The sequence below is a fragment of the Eptatretus burgeri genome, chromosome 13 (genome assembly GCF_056783735.1).
Source record: "Eptatretus burgeri isolate ZD-2024b chromosome 13, Ebu_testis_v1, whole genome shotgun sequence".
Taxonomy (NCBI): Eukaryota; Metazoa; Chordata; class Myxini; order Myxiniformes; family Myxinidae; genus Eptatretus; species Eptatretus burgeri.
The window spans coordinates 18737016-18757710 of NC_140973.1; the positions used below are offsets into that span (position 1 = coordinate 18737016).

Consider the following 20695-nt stretch of genomic DNA (forward strand, 5'->3'; position numbering starts at 1 on the left):
GATACTGTTACGAATCTGGCAGCCATTTGCACACAAAGGCAGAGTCCCTGCAGTTCAGTTATTTTGATAAGTATGTGTTTATAGTTAGAATCCTCCCTTTGTCTCAAGGGAATTACATGTGTGCGCTGCAAAGTTTCTTTCTAGTTAGATTTTTGCAATACCCAACGCCAACAAATCAACCCTTCGTTCTCGCACCATTGCCATCCATCGCCCACGTGCAACGTCTCACTTACAGGGGTGAGGTTCCCTCCGCCCACCGTGAGCTTGGCCAATCGACAGCAGCCGGCCCGACAGCCGACCCGAGATCCCCACTCCCCGCTACAAGGGTGGATGGGGAATAGGGTGCTCCCCTGGTTGTTCCGTCTGGGTTCTCAGACACGCATGGGGAGAGGGTGGTCATTTCCCCCTCCCACCGGACCTCCTCCAATCACGGATGGCCACCATTTTCCCCCACCAAACCAATCGGGAGGCTCATCACCTCAGTGCGGACTCCGCCACAGCCAGATGGAGTGTTCGTCCCATACAATAAGGGGAGGCCACTGATCGCCCGACAACCCCTTGTCCAATCCGGAGGCGAGTTACCTCAGAGCGGTTCCCTCGACCCGTGGGGGAAGGATAAGAAAGGTGGCGAGCTGTCGTGAGTAGTCGTAGTAGTCGTCGTCGTCTTTGCTCTGAGCTCTTTGCTCTTTTGGTCAGTCGTCGTCTGAGCTCTTTGCTTTTGGCCCTTTGGTCTTTTGGTTTGCGGTCTTGGTCTGCGGTCTTTGTCAGGGTTCCTTGGTGACCGTGCTGGTGCTCGTGGTGGTGGTGGTCGTGGCGGAGGTGTTCCGTGGTGCTCGACCGTCGTTCGTGGCAGCCAGGATCGTGGGCTTGTTGGATTCCGGGTCGTGGGTTCGAGTCCCACCGTGGTGGGTTGGAGTCAGTGAAACCGCACGAGGCGGCCAGGTACCCGGCCAGACTCTGTCCCACCCAGCTGAACTATCCTCCTTGGCTGGAGGACCGAATAAAGACCCGGTTGGGTCCATTTCTTTTGGATGTGTGTTTGTATCTGTGGGCCCAGTCTGTAAGTAGAACTGTTTAAGTGATTCCATTGTACATTTTCCTGCATATTCGTGATTAAGTCTGCTCTGTGTCTCCCTTCCCGATTTACTGTAAAATAAACCCCTGTTAAATGTTCCAGCTCGTTGCCTGTCGTTTCTATCATTGACCCAGTATGGTTCGGGCTTGAGAATTAGGAAGGCCATTTGTGCCGTAAGTTATCATTTGGTCCGGCAGGCTTTGGTAATCTCCGCTCGGTTACGCCAGATCCGAGTCGGAACAGCGACTCGGTTCGGACAAAGTCAGCCGAAGGTGTGGTTTCCCCTGTAGTTAGACGGCGTAGGTACTTCGGTAAATTGGAATTAGACAATTAACCCGACCCCACGCCATCAAAATATTGGCATCCACGGTCCACTAAGGGACCCGTGACCTTCGGAGTTATCCGAAGGTTACTACCTTCGATTCCGGTGTTCGGTGGGAGACGGCCCAACTGCTCCATCTAGCGGTCGTCCTTGCCACTGAATCCCGGCCCACAACAATACCTGTTATGGTGTTAAAAAAAAACCGACTCCAACTACTTTAGAATGGGAAACCAACCAACGCGTTTATTGTGTAACTTGCACATCATCAAAACATAGTGCCACTCTCCCTGTTTAAAGCACCCCCTGCCCCTCACTTATGGCAACATAAAACTCTCCAGTTTAACAAGATGCACGCGCATCACCAACCAGAACAAAAGCACATAACTGAACATAACATTTCCCCCCCTTTTCTTCTCCGCACAGCGTTTAGGTGTGGAAAGAGGTTACAAAGTCCTGCAGGTAGCCTGGATGCTGTCAAACCCATGTGGGCCATGCTGCTGGCACAACAGGTTCAGGGCCCCCTCCAATGGTCCCAGCATCTGAACTCGAGGGCCAGAAAACAGTTCCCTGTTGACAAAAGGGTGCTGGCTGAGGTTCGGGAGGTGGTACTTTGCGCATCTGGCTGGCATGCCACCGGGACCCGTCCTGGAGCTGGAAACTGCCTGGACCAAGCTGGTTATTAACACATAGAGGGGAGGACCAGAAGCACTGGAGCTTGGCACTACGGTGGGGCCGCTTAGACCTGACCCAGTCTGAGACACGTATGTCAGGTGACTTCACTCTGCAAGCTCTATGGAACCACTGCTTCATGCGGTGCTGGTGCTGACTGACTCTGGTGCAAACATGAGGTGTGGGAAGCCGAGCTTTTGGTGGACATAGCCTATACAGTGGCAGTTGCAACTCCCACCCCAGCATTAGCAGCGCTGGCAAGACTCCTGTGGTGGTGTGCTGGGTTGCTCTGTAGTGCTTGAGTGTCTGGAGGAGAGCTGTCTGAAATGCGCAACCTTGGGCCATGTGTGCTCGTATGCCATTCTTGAGGGTTTGATTAAACTGCTCGATCCCTCCCTCTCCCCTCATTGGCCTGTGATTGATCCCCCTGTCATTGAGGAAGGTGGAGAACTGTGGAAGGTGTGCGGTGACCTCGAGCCACACAGGTGTCGTTCCAGCACGACAGCTCCTCCTTGATCCTGGCAAATGATGCTCGCTCATCGGGCACCCGGGTAGGCCAGCCTCCCGTGATGTGGGAGCGCAAGGTGCAAAATAGGGGTTCCTCCGCAGATGCTTGCTGTAGTTTGAGAAGGGAAACCGCAGCCTGGAGAGGGGTGCGCAACAGTTGGATCAAGTCATCTTCTATGTCCACCGGCTGGCTGGTAGGTGCGGCAGCGATGACAGCTCTCGAGAGCAGGTCCGGTACCACGTTGTCCCAGCCTGGGGTGAAGTGAAGCTTGAAATTGTACTGTTGGAGGTGATCCGCCCATCTGTACAGTCGGAGCGGTCTGTGTTCTGTACCCGAGGTGGACCTCAAGGCTGTAAGAGCCTGGTGATCTGTGTGAAGTGTAAACGCCCAGCCATATAGGTACATGTGCCAGCGTTCACAAGCCCAGACATGCCAGAGCCTCACGCTCCCCCACCGAATATTTCTGTTCGGTTGGGCTCAATGCCCGAGAGGCGAAAGCAAAGGGCTTCTCCATCCCATTTTGAAGTTGGGAGAGGCTGTGGCAGAGGCGTCACAGGTGACCAAGGTGGGACTGGTGAGGTCTAAATGTGCCAGGATGGGTGCCTTGGTGAGCTGGCGCTTTAGCTGGTGCACAGCCTCTTGGCAGTCTGTGGTCCAGACCCATGGAACTTCTTTCTTCAGCAGCTGGCACAGGGGCGATGTCGTGGCTGAGTATTACGGCAAGAAGCGGAGATAGTATGCTGTCATATCCAGAAAGGCGGCGAGTTTTGCAGCTGACGCAGGCTCCGGAATGCAATGTATCATGTCCAAGTTTGACTGTAGTGGAGAGATTCCATGGGCCGAGAGGCGGAACACCACAAACTCAATCTCCGGCACGGCAAAGATGCACTTCTCGTTGAGCATGAGGTTATGCTGGGCCAGCTTTAGGAACACCTGGCAGAGGCACTCATCATGGATGGAGGCATTGGGGCCATGCACCACAATGTCATCCAGGTAGATGGACACTCCTGGGACGCCAGCGAAGACGGACGACATGATCTTCTCGAAACACCTGGGAGCTAAGCTCAGACTGAAAGGCATGCAGGTGTAGTGAAGAACACCAGCATGTGTGAGGAAAGCAGTGAAGTCCCTGCCTTTTCTAGGGTGTAGGGGAACCTGGAGATAGCCTTTTCGCAAGTCCAGTTTACTGAAGACCGTGGAGCTGTAGAAATGGGTGGTGAGCTCCTCCGTTGTTGGTAGTGGATATTTATCCAGGGTGATGGCTGTGTTTATGGCACGTGGATCCACTCAAATGCAGAATCCCTCCCCCCCCCCCGCCAACCTATTTTTTGCTATTACCAGGTTGGAGATCCAGGACAAGGTATTGATGAGCTCAATAATCCCAGAATCCAGGAGGGCTTTCAGTTCTGCTGTCACTTCATCCTGCAGGGTGAGGGGAATATGGCGCAATAGCTGGATTACTGGGGTCACTGTGGGGTCCGCTTTGTACTGGTGGATGAAGGTGGAGAGGCAGCCCAGGCCATCAAACAGTGCCGACCATTGTCACTGTTGGGGGGGGGGGAAGCGACCTGCAGGATCTCTGTGCCGCAGGTATCGGTCAAGGAGAAACCGAGCCCCATGAAGAGGTTGAGACCCAGTAAGTTGGTCCCCTTGTGCGTAACGTAGAACGAGAAGGCCAACAGAGACCTGGTATCATACGGGCAGCTGCAAGGAACCCAGGACTTCAATTCTGGCCTGTCCATAACCACTCAGAGTGGTGGAGGGGCACTGCAGTGGTAGGTTCGAAAAGAACCGCTTGTCGGTGTCCAAATTGAGCAGAGACACCTTAGCTCCAGTGTCCAGGAGCAAGGGCAGGCAGACATCCCTGAGGTACACATCACATCACATGTCTTAAAACCAATAATGTTGGAAAGCACAGTGTGGATTGTGGCTGCTGGGCAGGAGTTCCTGCTGGGTCCCGAGCGACACCACCTGGCAAAGTGGTTTGGCTTGTTGCAGTTTCTGCAGGCTTGCCACCGTGCTGGGCAGTCAGGGGCTCTAACCTCATGTTTGGTAGACCCATAGTTTCCACAGCGCTGCCGAAAAGGAACAGGCCATTGCTGCGCTTGCTGAACAGGGAAGCAAGGGTCTGTGTCCTGTTGCGGTGAGGCAGGCTGTACTTTCTGTACTGCAGGTTCAGTAACTAGTCGGCGATGGAGCTTCAGAGATTTTACAGCACATGTTGCAGCAGACTCCACTCGGCACGCCAATTGAATGGCTTTAGAAAGAGATAAATCATCAGATTCGAGCAACAGTCTCTCACGCACTTGCACACCGTTTTTCGATAAGTAAATCCCAAATCATTTCGTCATGAAGCGATCCAAATTTACATGGCACCGCCAATTCCCATAATGCAGCCGTAAACTGTAACATGGATTCCCCTGGTTGTTCGCTGTCAGAAAGTGAACCACCTGAGGAGAACACTCTGGGTGATGGTGAAATGTCCTTTGAGAGCACCGACAGCCTCATTGTATGTGTCTGCCGGTCCTCATGTGGAGAAAATGCGCTGTCCCTCTGTTCCGAGGCAATGTAACAGCAGAGTGCATTTACGGGCCTCACTAACATCCTCCAGACCGAGGGTGAACAGATATGTCTGGAAAGATGAGATCCAGCGGTTCCAGGGGACTGGCGGCTCGCCGGGCAGAGCCAGAAAGGCAGACAGCGTTGAAAGCAAAATTTCCGCCATCGTTTCCAAAATTTCCAAAATTTCCAAAAATTCTGAAGGATTGTAACGGTTAATTCTAAAGGGTTGTAAAAGTTAGTTCTAAAGGGTTGAAAAGTTGGTTCTAAAGGGTTTTCAAGGTTCATTCTGAAGGGTTGTAAAGGGTTGATCAAAAGGGTTGTAAAGGATAATTCTGCAGGGTTGTAAATGATTAATCTAAAGGGTTGTCAAGGACAATTCTGAAGGGCTGTAAAGGTTAATTCTGAAGGGCTGTAAAGGTTAATTCTGAAGGGCTGTAAAGGTTAATTCTGAAGGGCTGTAAAGGTTAATTCTGAAGGATTGTAAAGGATTAATATAAAGGGTTGTAAAGGGTATTTCTAAAGGGTTGTAAGGTTAATTCTAAAGGGTTTTAAAGGTTAATTCTAAAGGGGTGTAAAAGTTAGTTATAAAGGGTTTTCAAGGTTAACTCTGAAGGGTTTTGAAGGGTAATTCTATAGAGTTTTAAAGGTTATTTCTGAAGGATTGTTAAGGTTAATTCTGAAGGATTATAAAGGTTAATTCTAAAGGGTTGTAAAGGGTAATTCTGAAGGTTTATAAAGGGTAATTCTCGAGGGGTTTTAAAGGTTGGTTCTAAAGGATTGTAAAGGTTGGTTCTAAAGGATTGGAAAAGTTAATTCTGAAGGGTTGGAATGGTTACTGTTTTGGGTTTCATTCGTTTCAAGGCTTTGCCTATTTCTTATTAAAAATACCAAATTAATCACTTCCTTTGGACAGGGGTGCGAATTTTTTTTATTTTTAAATAAGGCTCATTCAACTAAAGGAGAGAGGAGATTGGGACCGTACTCTGTTCAGAGCGTTGGTGCTGCTTAAGCAGTCTCCATGGCTATTGGGTACAATCCTGGATGGGTCGCCACTCTGACACAGTATACCAGCATGCTGGCACTCATTTTGCCAACCTCGGAAGGATGACAGACCGAGTTAACCCCACCTGGTATTAATTCAACAGCTGAGCGGGATTTGAACTCGGAACCCTAAGATCCAAAACCCACCACCCCAACCATTAAGCCAACATCAGGCATATTCAAATAAAAAGTAACGAGAATTACCTCGTTTAAGTCATAAGCAAGAGTAGACCCCATCGCAGGTGACATTTCACCCGCTTCTCAGCAAGCTTCCTCAGGCCAATAGACCCTGGGCCAATAGCCTTGGCACGTGTACACTTTTATTATCTCCACCACCAAAGGTGGACATTTTCTCCACCACAGGCTTTCAATGACATCTTGGATGCTGCTATCTTGCCTATGCCTGTGTGGTGAGGATGTTTAGGTCACAGAGATTCACTTACCTTGGCAGTGATATTCTTGTCTCTGCATTCTGTGAGCCAGAGGTCAATAGATGTCTGGGTTGGGCCTGAGGAGTCATGGATTCACTGGATCATGGGGTGTGGCACTATCGGTGCTGAAGTATTGTAGGAGTTCGAAAGTCCGAGTCTTCAGGTCCTTGGTGCTTCCAGTCTTGCTCTACGGTTGTGAGACTTTGACTCTGACCAGGGATCTGAGATGGAGACAACTACTTCAGTACCAGGTCTCTTCGGAGAATCCTTGGCTATTACTGGTTGGACTTTATGTCCAATGATTGGTTGCTGAGAGAGACTCAGATGATATTTGTTACCTGTGTAGTCCATGAGTGTCAGCTGAGGCTGTATGGGCATGTGGCTCGGTTTCCTGATGCTGATCTTGCTCACCAGATTCTCTCAGCGAGGGAGCCTCGTGAGTGGAGGAGGCCAATGAGCTGACCACATGCCTCATGGTTGCAACAGGTTGATCAGCATCTCAAGGAGATGGGGATTGGCCAGGAAACTGATAAGGAGATGGCCAGACGGAGACCCCTGGAGTTCCGGTGGAAAGTGGACGCAGCGATGCGCCGCTCCGGCGCACACTCCCATACCTGACCTGAGGGACCTGATTAACCTTGAGGTTCACAAACGTTTTCTGACAAAGAAACTGAATGTTGGATCATTTTGCTCAATAAATTAATGAAAATGTAGATTTTGTTTTTGTGTGCTATTTGTTTAATTAGGTTCTCTTTATTCATTAATACAGTGGTTCCCAACCTTTTTCTGATCGAGTACCACTTGGAGGTCCCATACCATCGTCGCGTACCACCTGGTTCCAGAAAAACTCAATTCGATAAGATATCAATTTATTCACAAGTAGAACACACAAATGAACTAACTCAACAAAGAACAAAATTTAATGCGAGGGATGCATCTGTTTCTTCTCCACCAGCTGGTCGATGCGGGGCATAACTTTGCTCACAGCACATCAGAAATCATGCCCGGGCGCAGCAAGACGGTTCCGGCTATTTGACTTGATGGTCATCATGGCTGAGAACCCCTGCTCGCACTCCCACGTAGAGGGGAAAATCAGTAGCTGGGGAACAGCGTGACGGGCTAGTGTCGGGTACGAGGAGGCCATGGTCACCCAGAAGTTCATAGGAGAGCATTCCTTCTGCTTCGTCTTCGCTGTCTCGTCAGCCTGGATATCTATGAGCTCCTCTTGTTCCCCGGTCCCGACAGGCAGATCACCTGGTTCAACAGAAAACGGATTGGTGATGTCGGCACAACATGTAATGTCTGGGAAGTAATGCATCAACTCAGTCTTGAGCAGTGAGAGGTGACGGACGATTTATTGGGAAAATTCATCATTGGGCTCACTCTCAAGGGCAGTCAGGAGTTTGAACATTACGTAGCGTTTGCTCTCCACGTTCTTGATCCAGAGGTCCAACTTCCGAATAAACGCTCCCAGCTTCAAGATGAAGTCTGAGACAGTGCAGTTGGGCCCTTGGAACGACAGGTTTAAGTGGTTGAAGACCCCAAAAATGTCCGACAGGTAGGCCAACCTTGAGATGAACTCCTCATCCTCCAGATCTTTTTGAAAATCGTGTTCTTTCTCCGTGAAGAATACGAGGAGTTCATCCCTCAGTTCAAAGAGACGCCTCATCGTATTCCCCCGGGAGAGCCAGCGAACCTCTGTGTGGTAGAGGAGACAGGTGCGGTCGGAGCCGAGATCTTCACAGAGCAGTTTGAACAGCCGAGTATTCAGGGCGGATGTTTTGACGAAATTAACTATTTTGATTAATCGGTTCAAGCATGATAAATTTGGAGGGAGTACCTTAGTGCTAAGGGCGAATCTGTGTATGAAACAATGGACACTGGTGGCGTTTGGTGACACAGCTTTCACATGGGCTTGAAACCCTGACTTTCGACCGAGCATAGACGGAGCCCCATCTGTCGTGCATCCGACCAACTTTCCCCAATACAGTTCATTATGCTTGAATAAATTATCCAAAATGTTGAAAACATCCTTTCCTTTCATTGTACTGGATAGCTCCTGGCTCAGCAGCAGCTCAGTCTTCGCAGTATTATTCTGTGTGAAGCGAACGTAGACAAGTAGTTGACAGCAGTTGGTGACGTCCGTTGATTCATCGAGTTGGATTGCAAACCCAAACTTTGAGGCTCTCACTCCCGCAATTACTTGGTCAGCAATGGCGCCTGAAATTTCCTCGATACGGCGCTGTACAGTGCTGTTCGAGAGGGACACACTGTCCAACTTCGCCACCGCCTCCTCTCCAATCACGTACCTGACCAAGATCTTTGCCACTGGCATGACGAGAGACTCTGCAATGGTATGCGCCTTCATGTTTTTGGCCACCAGGAGAGCGACTTCATCGGATGCTTTGACAATCCCTGCCCCCTTCTGGTAGAACTGGCCAGTCTCGTCCAGGCGCTGCCGCTTCATGTTCTCGCCAAGTCGCTGGAAGTAGCTCTGATCTTGGTCCTTCTTGTCCGCGTGGTTTGTCTCAAGATGATGTCTGAGCAGGCTGGGTTTCATGGCCTCATTGCAAAGGGACTTAATGCAGACCACACACTGCGGAAGAGCTTCCCCTCCACGTTCGATTGCTATGAAACCATACTTTATGTATGTCGGGTCATACTTTCGCTTCGGCATGTTGTCAAATCCTGTGGAAAAAAGAAAAAAAAAAATTAGTAAATAAATAAATAAATAAATATAGAAATAAAAAAATAAATAAAGATACAATATAATAACAAGTGAAGGGAAACACAGACGAGTGCTAAGACACCTACACATTCACAGTATGGAGGCAGCGGGATAACTGTCAGGGTTCCCAGATGTATCAGGCCAAATCATTTTTTTTAAAGGTTGAGCCCGAAAGTGCTCGCAAACCACCTGGAAGGCCCTCGCGTACCACAGGTTGGGAACCACTGCATTAATAGGACTTCCATGAATATCTGATCACATTTTTGGTCACATTTATGCAGCAATACAGGAAGTTCTAAAGGGTTCACAAACTTTTTCTCATCACTGTATCTGTGGCTCATCGATGCACATGGTAAGTTTAAAATGATGATTTTACTTTTTTTAAGGACAGGGGGTGAGGGAGGGAAGTTGTATGGGCTGTGAGTGCTGTTATCTCCCTTTATAAAAGACAGTCTACCTATATAACACATTGTGTATTTGTATGTCCCCCTTCATAAGGATGATTTGAATCAGGTTTTAAAGGCCAATCTTTTTACATGACTGTGTGTTCACTACAGTCTGTTTTTGAGGATTAAAAAAAAACAATCAAAAAGCATTTTTCATAAAAGAGTCACTGAGACATACAAGAGTCAATTGAAGAGTCACTGTAAACACACACACAGCACATGCACATAAGGCCTCATTTTGCAGTCGTGTATTCCTGAAATTTTTGCAATAAAATAATATCATCTACCCTGAGCAATAAACAAGGAGTGACATCAACACTGGTCTAAGTATTCTTGGTAAAACCAAGATGGTAGCCAACTTCATCACGTGTATAGCATCCTTAAGTTCCTTGTGAAGAACATCAAACCAGGTGGAGTTAGCAGAAGACACACAATTTGGTGAGGTCTGCACATCTTTCACGTAGTTGTATCGATGGTGCAATGGGTTAAAAAATGGTCATGAATTGGTGAGCGCTTTTTAGTGTCCTCACGTGTAACCAACTGCTGTCACTCAGAGACAATAAATGTGTTGAAAAATTAATTACGGAGAATCACCAGATTACTACACATGTAATCGCAGAAGAATTGGACGTCAGTATTGGAATTGTGGAAACGTTAAATCATTCATTCTCACGTTAAATCGAAGGTTCGTGCGAGGGTGGTTACATACGACTTCATATTTGATCATAAGGCAACTGGTGACACCATTGCATCAGAGCTCCTTGAACGCTATACCAGAGGAAGGAAAACCCAGCAGGTTAGAGTATGGAAAGAAACAGCAACTTGTGCAAAATGTAGAAAGGATTGGCATGAAATGGAAGATATCCAAGCTTGATAATGTGTGTTTCTATAATCTGGAAATAACAGTCATGTGGATCAGGGGAGTTCATTTTCAGAAAAAGAATAAATTTTGCAAAACTTCTCAATCTGGCAAGAAATTATTCCAAGAGACCTTTGAGTAATTCCTGATGAACGTTCTAGGTAAAACCAGGAATCCAGGCAGTGTCAGCCAAACACGGTCCTTCCAGGATTTAAGTTCAAGTTACGAGAAAATGAAAACGCTGGTATGACTGTTTCGGGTTGATAAGGTAAAGTTGTAAAGATAATCTCCTCGGTCCTGGTTATATGTTCAGTATCCTGATTGTCCAGATGTCTCACAGTATAGCTTATTGATATGCACTCTTGCCTCTGAGCTGTTTGGCCTGGGTTTGAATCTCGACACAGCTAGACACAGCTAATAACTGTCACCCTAGTGTTTCACATTAAGCCTGGTGTTGGCTTAGTGGAGTGGTTTTCAAACTTTTTTTTAGTGGCGACCCAATTTCAGAACCTCTCTACATCGCGCGACCCAAAATATTCAAAACCCAATTCATTATATATAAGATAAGATTTCATATGACAAGAACATTTACTGTTTACTTTATTCACCATCGTCATGTTTTCATAGACGAGTAAATGGAGAATAGCTGACAGTATCCAAATAGTACAGTTGAATATTTCAGAAGTTTAGTCTGAATGACATTTAGATATATCAGTGAGAAGGATGAGCCTGTTTTTCAGAAACCAACTTCTCTATTCGCGGAGAAGTAGATGACAATGCCAGGATCATATTATGCTCCATTTCTAGGCGATTTCTGTACTTTGTTTTAATCACCACCATGGTGTAGAACGACTGCTCACAAAAGTATGATGAAGGATATGGCATGAGAACCTTAATGGCGCGCCGTGACAGGGTCGGGTACGACGGCAGCATTTTGCACCAGAATGTCGACAACGAATTTGTCCGCGCAAGAGCCTGTGCTCCTGAATCTTGCTGGAGCTGTACAAGCTCTTCCTGTGATGTATCATCTTCATCAGCAATCGAGTCCAGTGGAGCTGTGAAAGGGTCCCGAACCACAGAAAAGGACTGTACATCCAGCTCAGGGAAATAGTGCTCGAACTGTTCAATGAGTGACCAAAGGTGACGTGCTATCTCCCCAGAAAGACTGTCGAGCTCAGTATCATCGTACTGGCAGGTCGTTAAATGCTCCATCAGACGGGGGAAAAGGCTGAAGTGCTTCACAGCTGCTTTGTTTGCCAGTAATTTTAGAGTTGCCAGAAATCCGCTCATTTTGTCGTGAAAAATCATGAGGTTGGCATCTTTGCCTTGGAGGGAGCGGTTGAGGACATTGAGACGTTCAAAGATGTTTACGAGATAGCACAGTTCTGACAGCCAAGAGTCCGACTCAAGCAACGCTACCCATGCCGTTTTCCCTTGTGTGCGTCGGAACTCCTTCAGTTCATATTTGAGCTCGTAAATGTGCAGAAGAAGGTTTCCTTGAGATAACCATCTGACTTGAGTATAGAATAGTAAATTCTTATGGTCGGCGTCCATCTCCTGGCAGAATAGCCTCAATAACCTAGTGTTGAGGGCGCTCGATTTGATGTGATTCACCATTTTTACGACTTCTGAGAGCACGCTATGCAAGGTTTCTGGCAAAGTTCGAGAGACGAGCACTTCTCGGTGAATCATGCAGTGTACCATGGAGGTCTGAGGAGCCACCTCAAGCAATTTAGCCTTGAATCCAGAACGCACTCCTAACATTGCTGGCGTGCCGTCTGTTGTAGAACCGAGCAACTTTCTGAAGTCCAGATCATGGTCACGATAAAACTGTTCTACCTTCCCAAAAATGTCCTCGCCTTTGGTGGTGGCCTCCAATGGTTTGATGAGCAGAGGCTCATCGACAAAGTTATCAGCCTTGATGAAGCGGACCCAGACGATGAGTTGCGCGTACGATGCGATATCAGTGGAATCGTCCAACTGTATGATGTGCCACGGCGATTCCTTGATCTTCTGTACGACCTGAGCCATTACGTCCAGACTCATATCTTCAATTCCGCGTTGGATGGTGTTGTCAGAGAGGGGTATAACTGACAGTTTCTTCGCCGCTTCCTCCCCAACCATCAGAGATACCACGTCCTTTGCACATGGCAGCACGAGTTCTTCCGCAATGGACTGAGGTTTTTTAGTCTTGGCAACATGGAGCGACACTCGATATGAGGCCTCTAATGCCCGAGAATTGGTCTGATGGCATGTACCCTCTCTGTCAAGACGCGTATTCTTGAGTGCAAGAAGTTTCCTCTCAAAGAACGCTCTCTCCTTATCCTGATAAGGTGCATGTTTTGTAGTCAAATGCCTCTGCAACTTCTTTTGTTTCATAGACTCCGTAGAAAGCACTTCAAAACAAATCACACACTGAGGCCTCTGTGCCCCACTTTTATCCACCACGTAGTAAAATCCAAGGTCTAGAAATTTATCCTGGTAAGAACGTTCTCGAGATTTGCTGGTGGCTGGTGCTGCCATCACAAATAAGGTCTCGAGTCGTATGTGGAGACGTGAATAGACGTTAATGATATTGTCCGAGTCTGAGAGGCCGTGGATCAAACCACTAATTTCCCGCCAAAATGAACCGCCCTTCAGCGAGCCCGCGCATCGGCTGGATCCCATTCCAAGCGTCATGTTGTGCCGGTTCCCATACTTTGAACGAACCGTTTATATTACATCCCGTAAAAGCGAACACCGATCGAAAATAGACAATTTTTTTGCTGCAAGCGGACGCCTGCGACCCCACGAAATTTGCTCGGCGACCCCACTTGGGGTCGCGCCCCCGGGTTTGAAAAACAAGGCTTCGTGGTTAGAGTGGCGGCTTGGGATCCTAGGGTCCTGAGTTTAAGCCCTGTTGGCCGCTGAATTAATAGACACCAGGAGGTTGACTCAGTCTGTCATCCTTCCGAGGTTGGCAAAATGAGTACCAGTGTACTGGTAAGGGGGACATTGCATCAGCGGCATAGCCACATCCCAACCAATAATGCAACCAGCAGCCACAGGCTGCACTTGATAGAGAGAGAGTGTTTCACAGGCAGGGTGAGCCATCAATGGGTGTGTCATCCATCAGAATGATGTTAAGCCAGAAAGCCCATCTGCCAGCATCGTTTGTTGTGGATGTTAATCATCCCACGGTGTCTTTGGCAAAGACGAGATGAGTTATCTCCACAACCCTGAATAAACTACAAATTTCTCCCTTAACTGTCTGTTGTGAAGGTAACAGCAAACCAGCTGACATACATAACCCTTGCCAAGAGATTGGCTTGGCATAGCATCGACAGACTCTGAAGAGTAAAGTGCATTGATGATGACGAGTGAAGAAGCCATCCTTAAGGATGGGGGTAATTCCCCCAGAATGACACACTTGGTGACTTGTAATACCCACATCCATTAAGAGCGATGCTTTCTGGTGCACATTTACATAGAGCGACTTGGGGTCCTCCCCCCACCCTGAACCCTAGGAGCTATGATTTTTTTTTTTTACCTTCCTGTGCACACTGAGTACAACTACCAGTTTTCAACTAATTCCGTACAATAGTTTAGGAATGTATAGACATCAAACACACAAACAAGCAGACACTTCTCTAATTATAATTATATGTAGGATTATGAGGATAGTGATGCTGAGGTTTTGACTGGAGGTAGAGCGGCAAACTTAAAATGTAAAAATGTTCAGTATAATGTATAAATACAAGAGGGGAAGGGTTATATACTGTATCAAAAGGGGGATCAAAGTTCAGGTTCCAGCATGATTGGGTCCATGAAGCATGAACCCATAAACCATATTGTGTTTAATTAATCCATTAATGTGTTGTAAAAACCCATAAACAACTTCAATTAATTGGTGTGCAGATAGCCAAATCCATGGCAAACAAACATCCGTATTCAAAGGATGAGCCAAGTGGTGTGATTAAATGGTCGTCAGACACAAATAGGGATGATGAGACACGTAAACTTATGTACAATGGAAATAAGGTAGAACCCCCTAATGGCGGAAATTACCGAACTTGCACATGATCAAAGGGGAAAGCGAGGGCTTGAGCAGGCATGAAGGTGGTGTTGGCTGCAGGTCGCTCACACACAGGCACAGGCAAAGTGCGGCTCAGGACAGACAGGGTGGCAGGAACGATGCGGTGGTCATGAGGGATTGTGAGGTGGCGTTCACGTCTCCAGAGAGCATTCCTCTCTGTCCCGATGGCGAAGCGGAGAGAGACAGACAGACAGAGACAGATTAGAACGGCACTCAGGAGAGTGCATACCTCCACCAGGCTGAACAGTTTACGTTTTTTTATCCCAATGATAGGCTGGATCTGCATCCAGACTTAACCAAAATCAAATTGGCTTGCTCTTGTTACCTACCCAACCCACCCTCCAAGTTTTGTCATAAACCATCGACAATGCTTTGCAATAATGTTATATATCGCTTTGGTCTCATCTCTCAATGATGTAGAATCGTTAAAAAAAATGTTTTTTAAATTTCTCGGATCCGGATCCAGATCTTCACCAAAATCGAATCACTTCGTCCTTGTCACACACCCAACTTGTTCACAAAATTTCGTAACAATCCATGTATAACTTTTTGAGATATTCTGCTTACAGACAAACAGTCAAACAGGGCTGAAAACATAACCTCCGTCCATCTTCAGTGGCAGAGGTAAAAATGTTAAATCTCCATGCCAAAAGATCAACTCCAACCGGCACGCACTAGTGCCAACCTACAATAAACCTACCATACAAACCTGGTCAACCTATAACAAACATTTGTGACACTCAACTGATGGCATTCAAAACTTTCACCTCCCCAAGGAGCACAGTGGTCAGCAATGACGAGGCTGACATCAAAATTGAAAGGCGGATTCGTAAAGTTTCCGTATATTTTGAACACCTGAGAGATAAATAAAACGGAAGACCAAGAAGGAACCCGAAGAAGTAAAGAGCAAAGATGGAGTCATCAGGAGGAACCTGGATAGGATTCAGGTTTCAGCCGCTGCTCCACTCCCCTCAAACAATGGCAGAAGCAAGGAATCTGTTTCAAGACCTCCTCTTGCCACCTCCTCGAATGGATCACTGACTTCCACCATTCCCATATTCAGTGTGCAGCTTTTACCCAAATAAAATCACCAATGAAGAGGTGCTTCACTGCACCGGGATGATGAGCGTTGTGGCCATGGTTGTGACTGCATGACTCCACTGAGTCCAACACTTGGTCAGGACAGGTGGAGGTCATATACCGGAAGCAGCATTCTTTTCCCAATCAAAACAAGAATGACTGCACTGTGGTCACAACTTGTGACAAATACAGTAACGGGCTGATTGGGAAACACACATTTCATGCACTCTTCAAAGATGAACTTGACACCTCTTATCCATGCTAGCCTCTGCCACAGTTATATCAGAATGAGCTGATTGGTCACACGGTCACGGATGTTTCACTCCAACATGGAGCCATTTAAAAAATATGTAACGCTAATTTTTTAGGGAGGTACGGGCTTGATTAAACCTTAATATGGAATAGGCAAAGCCTCGAAGCGAACGTAGAATTCTTCTTACATTCGCTTCTTAAATATCGTTGTGTCCGAGAAGCAGGCAGACACAGGAGCCAGAAACAACTCTGCTTTATTGCATGCGCGTGGGAGTACACTGCAAAAGCCTCCTCGAGGGCGAGCCATAATGTAAAACCCAACCACGTGACTACAAGCATCCAATCCCCATACATCACACTTCCTCCCCCTCTAAATGGCAGAATAACAGACAAAATCATCCAAATACCACGGCCTCTTCCTGATCCATCCCGGACGGACAGGGCCACCAGGCGGCACAGGCTCAGACGCCCCCTGACTCGGTTGGGGTGACATTCCAGTAGGACTCGCCCCGTTTCTAACATCAAGAGTCCCCGGCCGACAAGCTTGTTCCTCTCCCTCGGGCAGGACTGATGCAGGTAAACACCCCGAGTCCGCTCGCCCCGTCGGCGCCGGCACGTCTGGCCTTGGCGATTTGACAGGAATCGGAGGTGGGGGCTCCACCCCCACTTACCCCATTTCTACGTCGTTCGGCACGGGGGGTGACGCTGAACAGCGATCATGAATTTGGTCAACGTGCCGTTTCCACACCTTTCCATCATCAGTTTTAACCAAGCAGTTGGCCGGCCCAAGTATTACGGAGACCGCTGCCGGCACCCATTTCCAATCGTGGCAATAATCGTGTACCATCACCCGCTGCCCTACTTCAAAAGTGCGCCCCAGCATTGGCCGCGATACCGCCCCAGGCCTCGACCTCCCAGGTCGCAGCAAATCCAGTCTAGACCTCAATGCACATCCATACAGATGCATCGCAGGTGTATCACCAGTGGTTGGATGAACAGCATTCCTATAATACAGCAAGAACACATCAACCATTGCTTGCATAGATGCCCCCTCCCCTCTACACAATGCACGCTTCAACATTTTAACAAACGATTCCGCCTGGCCATTCGTTGCTGGATGGTATGGTGCTGACTTTAGATGTTTTACACCGTTGCGCACCATTAAATTAACAAAAACACCAGCAACAAACTGTGGACCATTATCAGACATTAGCACTTCGGGTATCCCTTTGTTTGCAAAATTGACCGCAGCTTTTCCACCGTGTTTTCCACCGTCGTGCATTGCATAACCACAACCTCCGGCCACTTGGAGAACGCATCAACAACAACCAAAAACATCTTGCCCTTAAAAGGACCAGCAAAATCTACATGGATTCTCTGCCACGGCCTGTCCGGGATAAGCCATAAGCACGATGCCCGCCGCGGGTTGTCAGCATCTGACTGTCGGCATCTGACTGAGCAATGCCTAATCATCTGCTCAATGTCCTTGTCTAGACCCGGTCACCACAAGAGGCTACGGGCTAGCCATTTGGTTTTAACGATGCCGAGGTGACTGGCATGCAGCTCCTCCAGACAACATCGCCTGAACTTCGGGGGAATCACCGTTCTCATACCCCACATAATACACCTTTGAGCCAACGACAGCTCTGACGCTCTAGACACAAACAGTTGATATTCAGGTGTCGAAGGCAGGTCGCTCCAATTCCCAGTGGAGATCGCTTGTACGACACGGGCGAGCACAGGATCGTGGGCTGATTCAACAGCCACCTGCTTAGCCGTGATCGGCCCACACTGGATTTGGCTCAGTGTAAACACATCAACATGATCGGATGAATCAGATGAAGGTGGGTCCCCCTTGCAAGGCAAGCGAGAGAGACCATCGCAGTTGGCATGCTTCTCGCTGCCCTGGAACTGGATATCGTAGCTGTAGGCAGCAAGGAACAGACACCATCATTTTATCCGCGCCCCCGCCGCTACCAGGACACCTCGCTTTGGTTCCAGGATGAATTGGAGTAGTTTGTGATCAGTCTGCAAGGTGAAATGATGACCAAGCAGGTGTTGATGAAACTTCCGCACTCCACAGACGAGGCTGAGAGCCTCCCGCTCGATATGGGCATATTTCTGCTCCGCTGCCGACAGGGTGCGGGATGCAAAACAAGCAGGTTGCTCGGACCCATCGTCCATCTTGTGTGATAGCACCGCTCCGATGCCGTACGCAGAGCTGTCACATGCTAACAAGAACGGACGGTTATGCTCGAAGTGGACGAGAACCATGTCCTCTGTGAGTAGCAGCTTGACACGGTCGAACGCTGCCTGTTGGTCGGACCTCCATGCCCAGCGTTCCTCCTTCTTGAGCATCCGTGTTAACGGGGCCAACTCAGAGCTCAGATTGCTTATGAATCTCTGGTAATACTGCGCCATACCAATGAATGAGCGAAGCTGAGTCTGGTCCCGTGGTGGTGGCATGTGCTGGATCGCCTCCACTTTCCGCGGGCCTTCCAGCAACCCCTTTGGCGTGATGATGTGCCCAAGGTATTCCAACCGTTGTCTAAAGAACGCGTACTTGTCTCTGTTCAAGCGCAGCCCGCAAGCCTCCAATTTTGTCAGCACCTTGTTAATGTTAGCGAGGTGCTGCTCCGCCGTTTCTCCCACAATGAGCATATCGTCCAGGTAGGTCTGAGCGGGCATGCCAACGCAAACCTGATCCATCGGTTTCTGCCACAAGGTGGGGGCCGAAGCAATCCCGAAACAGAGCCAGGTGTATCGATAGAGCCCTTGACATGTGTTGATTGTCAACAGGTCGCTACTCCCGGGATCCATCTCCAGATGAAAATATGCATCTCGCAGATCGAGTTTCGTGAAGAATTTACTCCCTGCCAACCATGCATATATCTCATCGATCGATGGCAGCGGATACTGCTCCACGCTGAGGCCCGGGTTGACCGTGGTCTTGAAGTCCCCGCATAAACGAACGTCACCATTCTGTTTCAGGACCGTGACGACCGGAGTGGCTCAGTCCGAGTACAGCACCCGCTCGATAACTCCACAGGCCTCCAGCCTGTCCAGCTCACCCTTCACCTTCTCCCGCAGGGCATATGGAACTGCCCTTGGCTTACAGAATCGTGGCGTCACCCCGTCCTTCATGAACAGCTTGGCTTGCATGCCCTTGAGTTTTCCAAGCTCGTTGCAAAACAAACTTTGATGCTTTTGAAGAATCTCCTCCAACTGATTCTCTAATCGGCTTCGTATGGTTTGTACAAGGTGAATGGCTGTCCAGTCTAGTCTGATGCGGGTCAGCCAGTGCCGACCGAGCAGAGACGGCCCCTTCCCCTGCACCACATACAGCTTGAGAGCGGTGTCCTGACCTTGGTAGGCCACGGAGACGTCTGCCATTCCAACCGGCGTTATCTTCTCACTGGTGTATGTGTACAACGTGAGGTCTGACCTGATAAGCTTCAGACCGTTCAGCTTACGCGTAGTCTGTTCGCCTATGATCGACACAGCTGCTCCCGTATCAATCTGAAAAATGATCGGCGTTTTGTTGACCTCGACTTCCACCGTCATCGGTCGTGTCGTCGCAGGGCCAACTGAAAAGAGACTCATCATTGGGTGCAGGTCTCGGTCGTCGGGGTCGTCCCGCACATCTCCGTCCATTACCTTAACGGTGGCCAACGCCACTCGACACACACGCTTCAGGTGTCCCAGCTTGTAACAATGCAAACACACGCTGTTCTTATATGGGCATACACGCCGAAGGTGCTGACCTCCACACCCCCAACATGCCTGCGGGTTCACCTCGCCACCCGATCAGACGTGTTGTGAAGGCTGGTCGCAGTTCGTACCAAAAGTCGTTCGCGCGGCCTGAGGCGCACGGGACATCACGTTGATCCCCAAGTCACCTGCTATGGTTTGACCATATATATGGCTTAAATATATCAAATTAAAGTCTTTTTGCTATGAAAAAATAAATATTACCTTAACATTACCTTCACAACAACAACTACACCGCCTAGAACAGGATCACATCTGAAAAAAAAAATCTCAATTACCTTCACAACGACAACTACACCGCCGAGAACAGGATCTCATCTGAAACAAAAAAAAATCTTCAACATTACCTTCACGACAACAACTACACCACCTAGAATAGGATCTCATCTGAAAAAAAAAAATCCTCAACATTACTTTCACAACGACAACTACACTGCCTAGAACAGGATCTCATCTAAAAAAAAATACTAGAAGTGAACGTAGTATTCTTCTTACATTCACTTCTGACTTTACCTATAACTTGTTCACTCCTGTTTACGCAATTTCCGGTTACTTTGGCCTGGATTCGGGATCAGCGATCAAATAACGTAAATCACGATTAAAAATTATTTTTTGATGATGTGGGAGATATCTTTATTAAAACCAGTGGAAGAAATATACACTATGTCTGATATTATTTGGGTCTTTCATGTCTCCGACAATGCCTTTCTCTCCCGGCATGCATCATTCCACATGACCAAAACCAGAAACAAAAAAAAACCAGAAGCAAAAAAAAAAACGGAAGCAAAAGGGTCATAGCCAACCACACGGATTCCAAATTGCCATGGTATTGTGTTGTTTTTGTTGTTTCCTATTCTCTCATGTGCACGTGTTAAG

The 20695-nt window shown here is 48.1% G+C and overlaps 2 protein-coding genes across 2 annotated transcripts in view; one reads left to right on the forward strand and one right to left on the reverse strand.

The window, feature by feature from the left end:
• LOC147013979 (interleukin-6 receptor subunit beta-like) overlaps window positions 1–20695 on the forward strand; it is an 87857-nt gene that overhangs the window by 5468 nt on the left and 61694 nt on the right. The gene's annotated exons all lie outside the window — the stretch shown is intronic.
• On the reverse strand, window positions 7963–9576 carry LOC147013980 (zinc finger BED domain-containing protein 5-like). Its single transcript, XM_085851833.1, has one exon. The coding sequence runs from the start codon at window positions 9424–9426 to the stop codon at window positions 7963–7965; it is 1464 nt and encodes a 487-aa protein (XP_085707959.1). The 5' UTR covers window positions 9427–9576.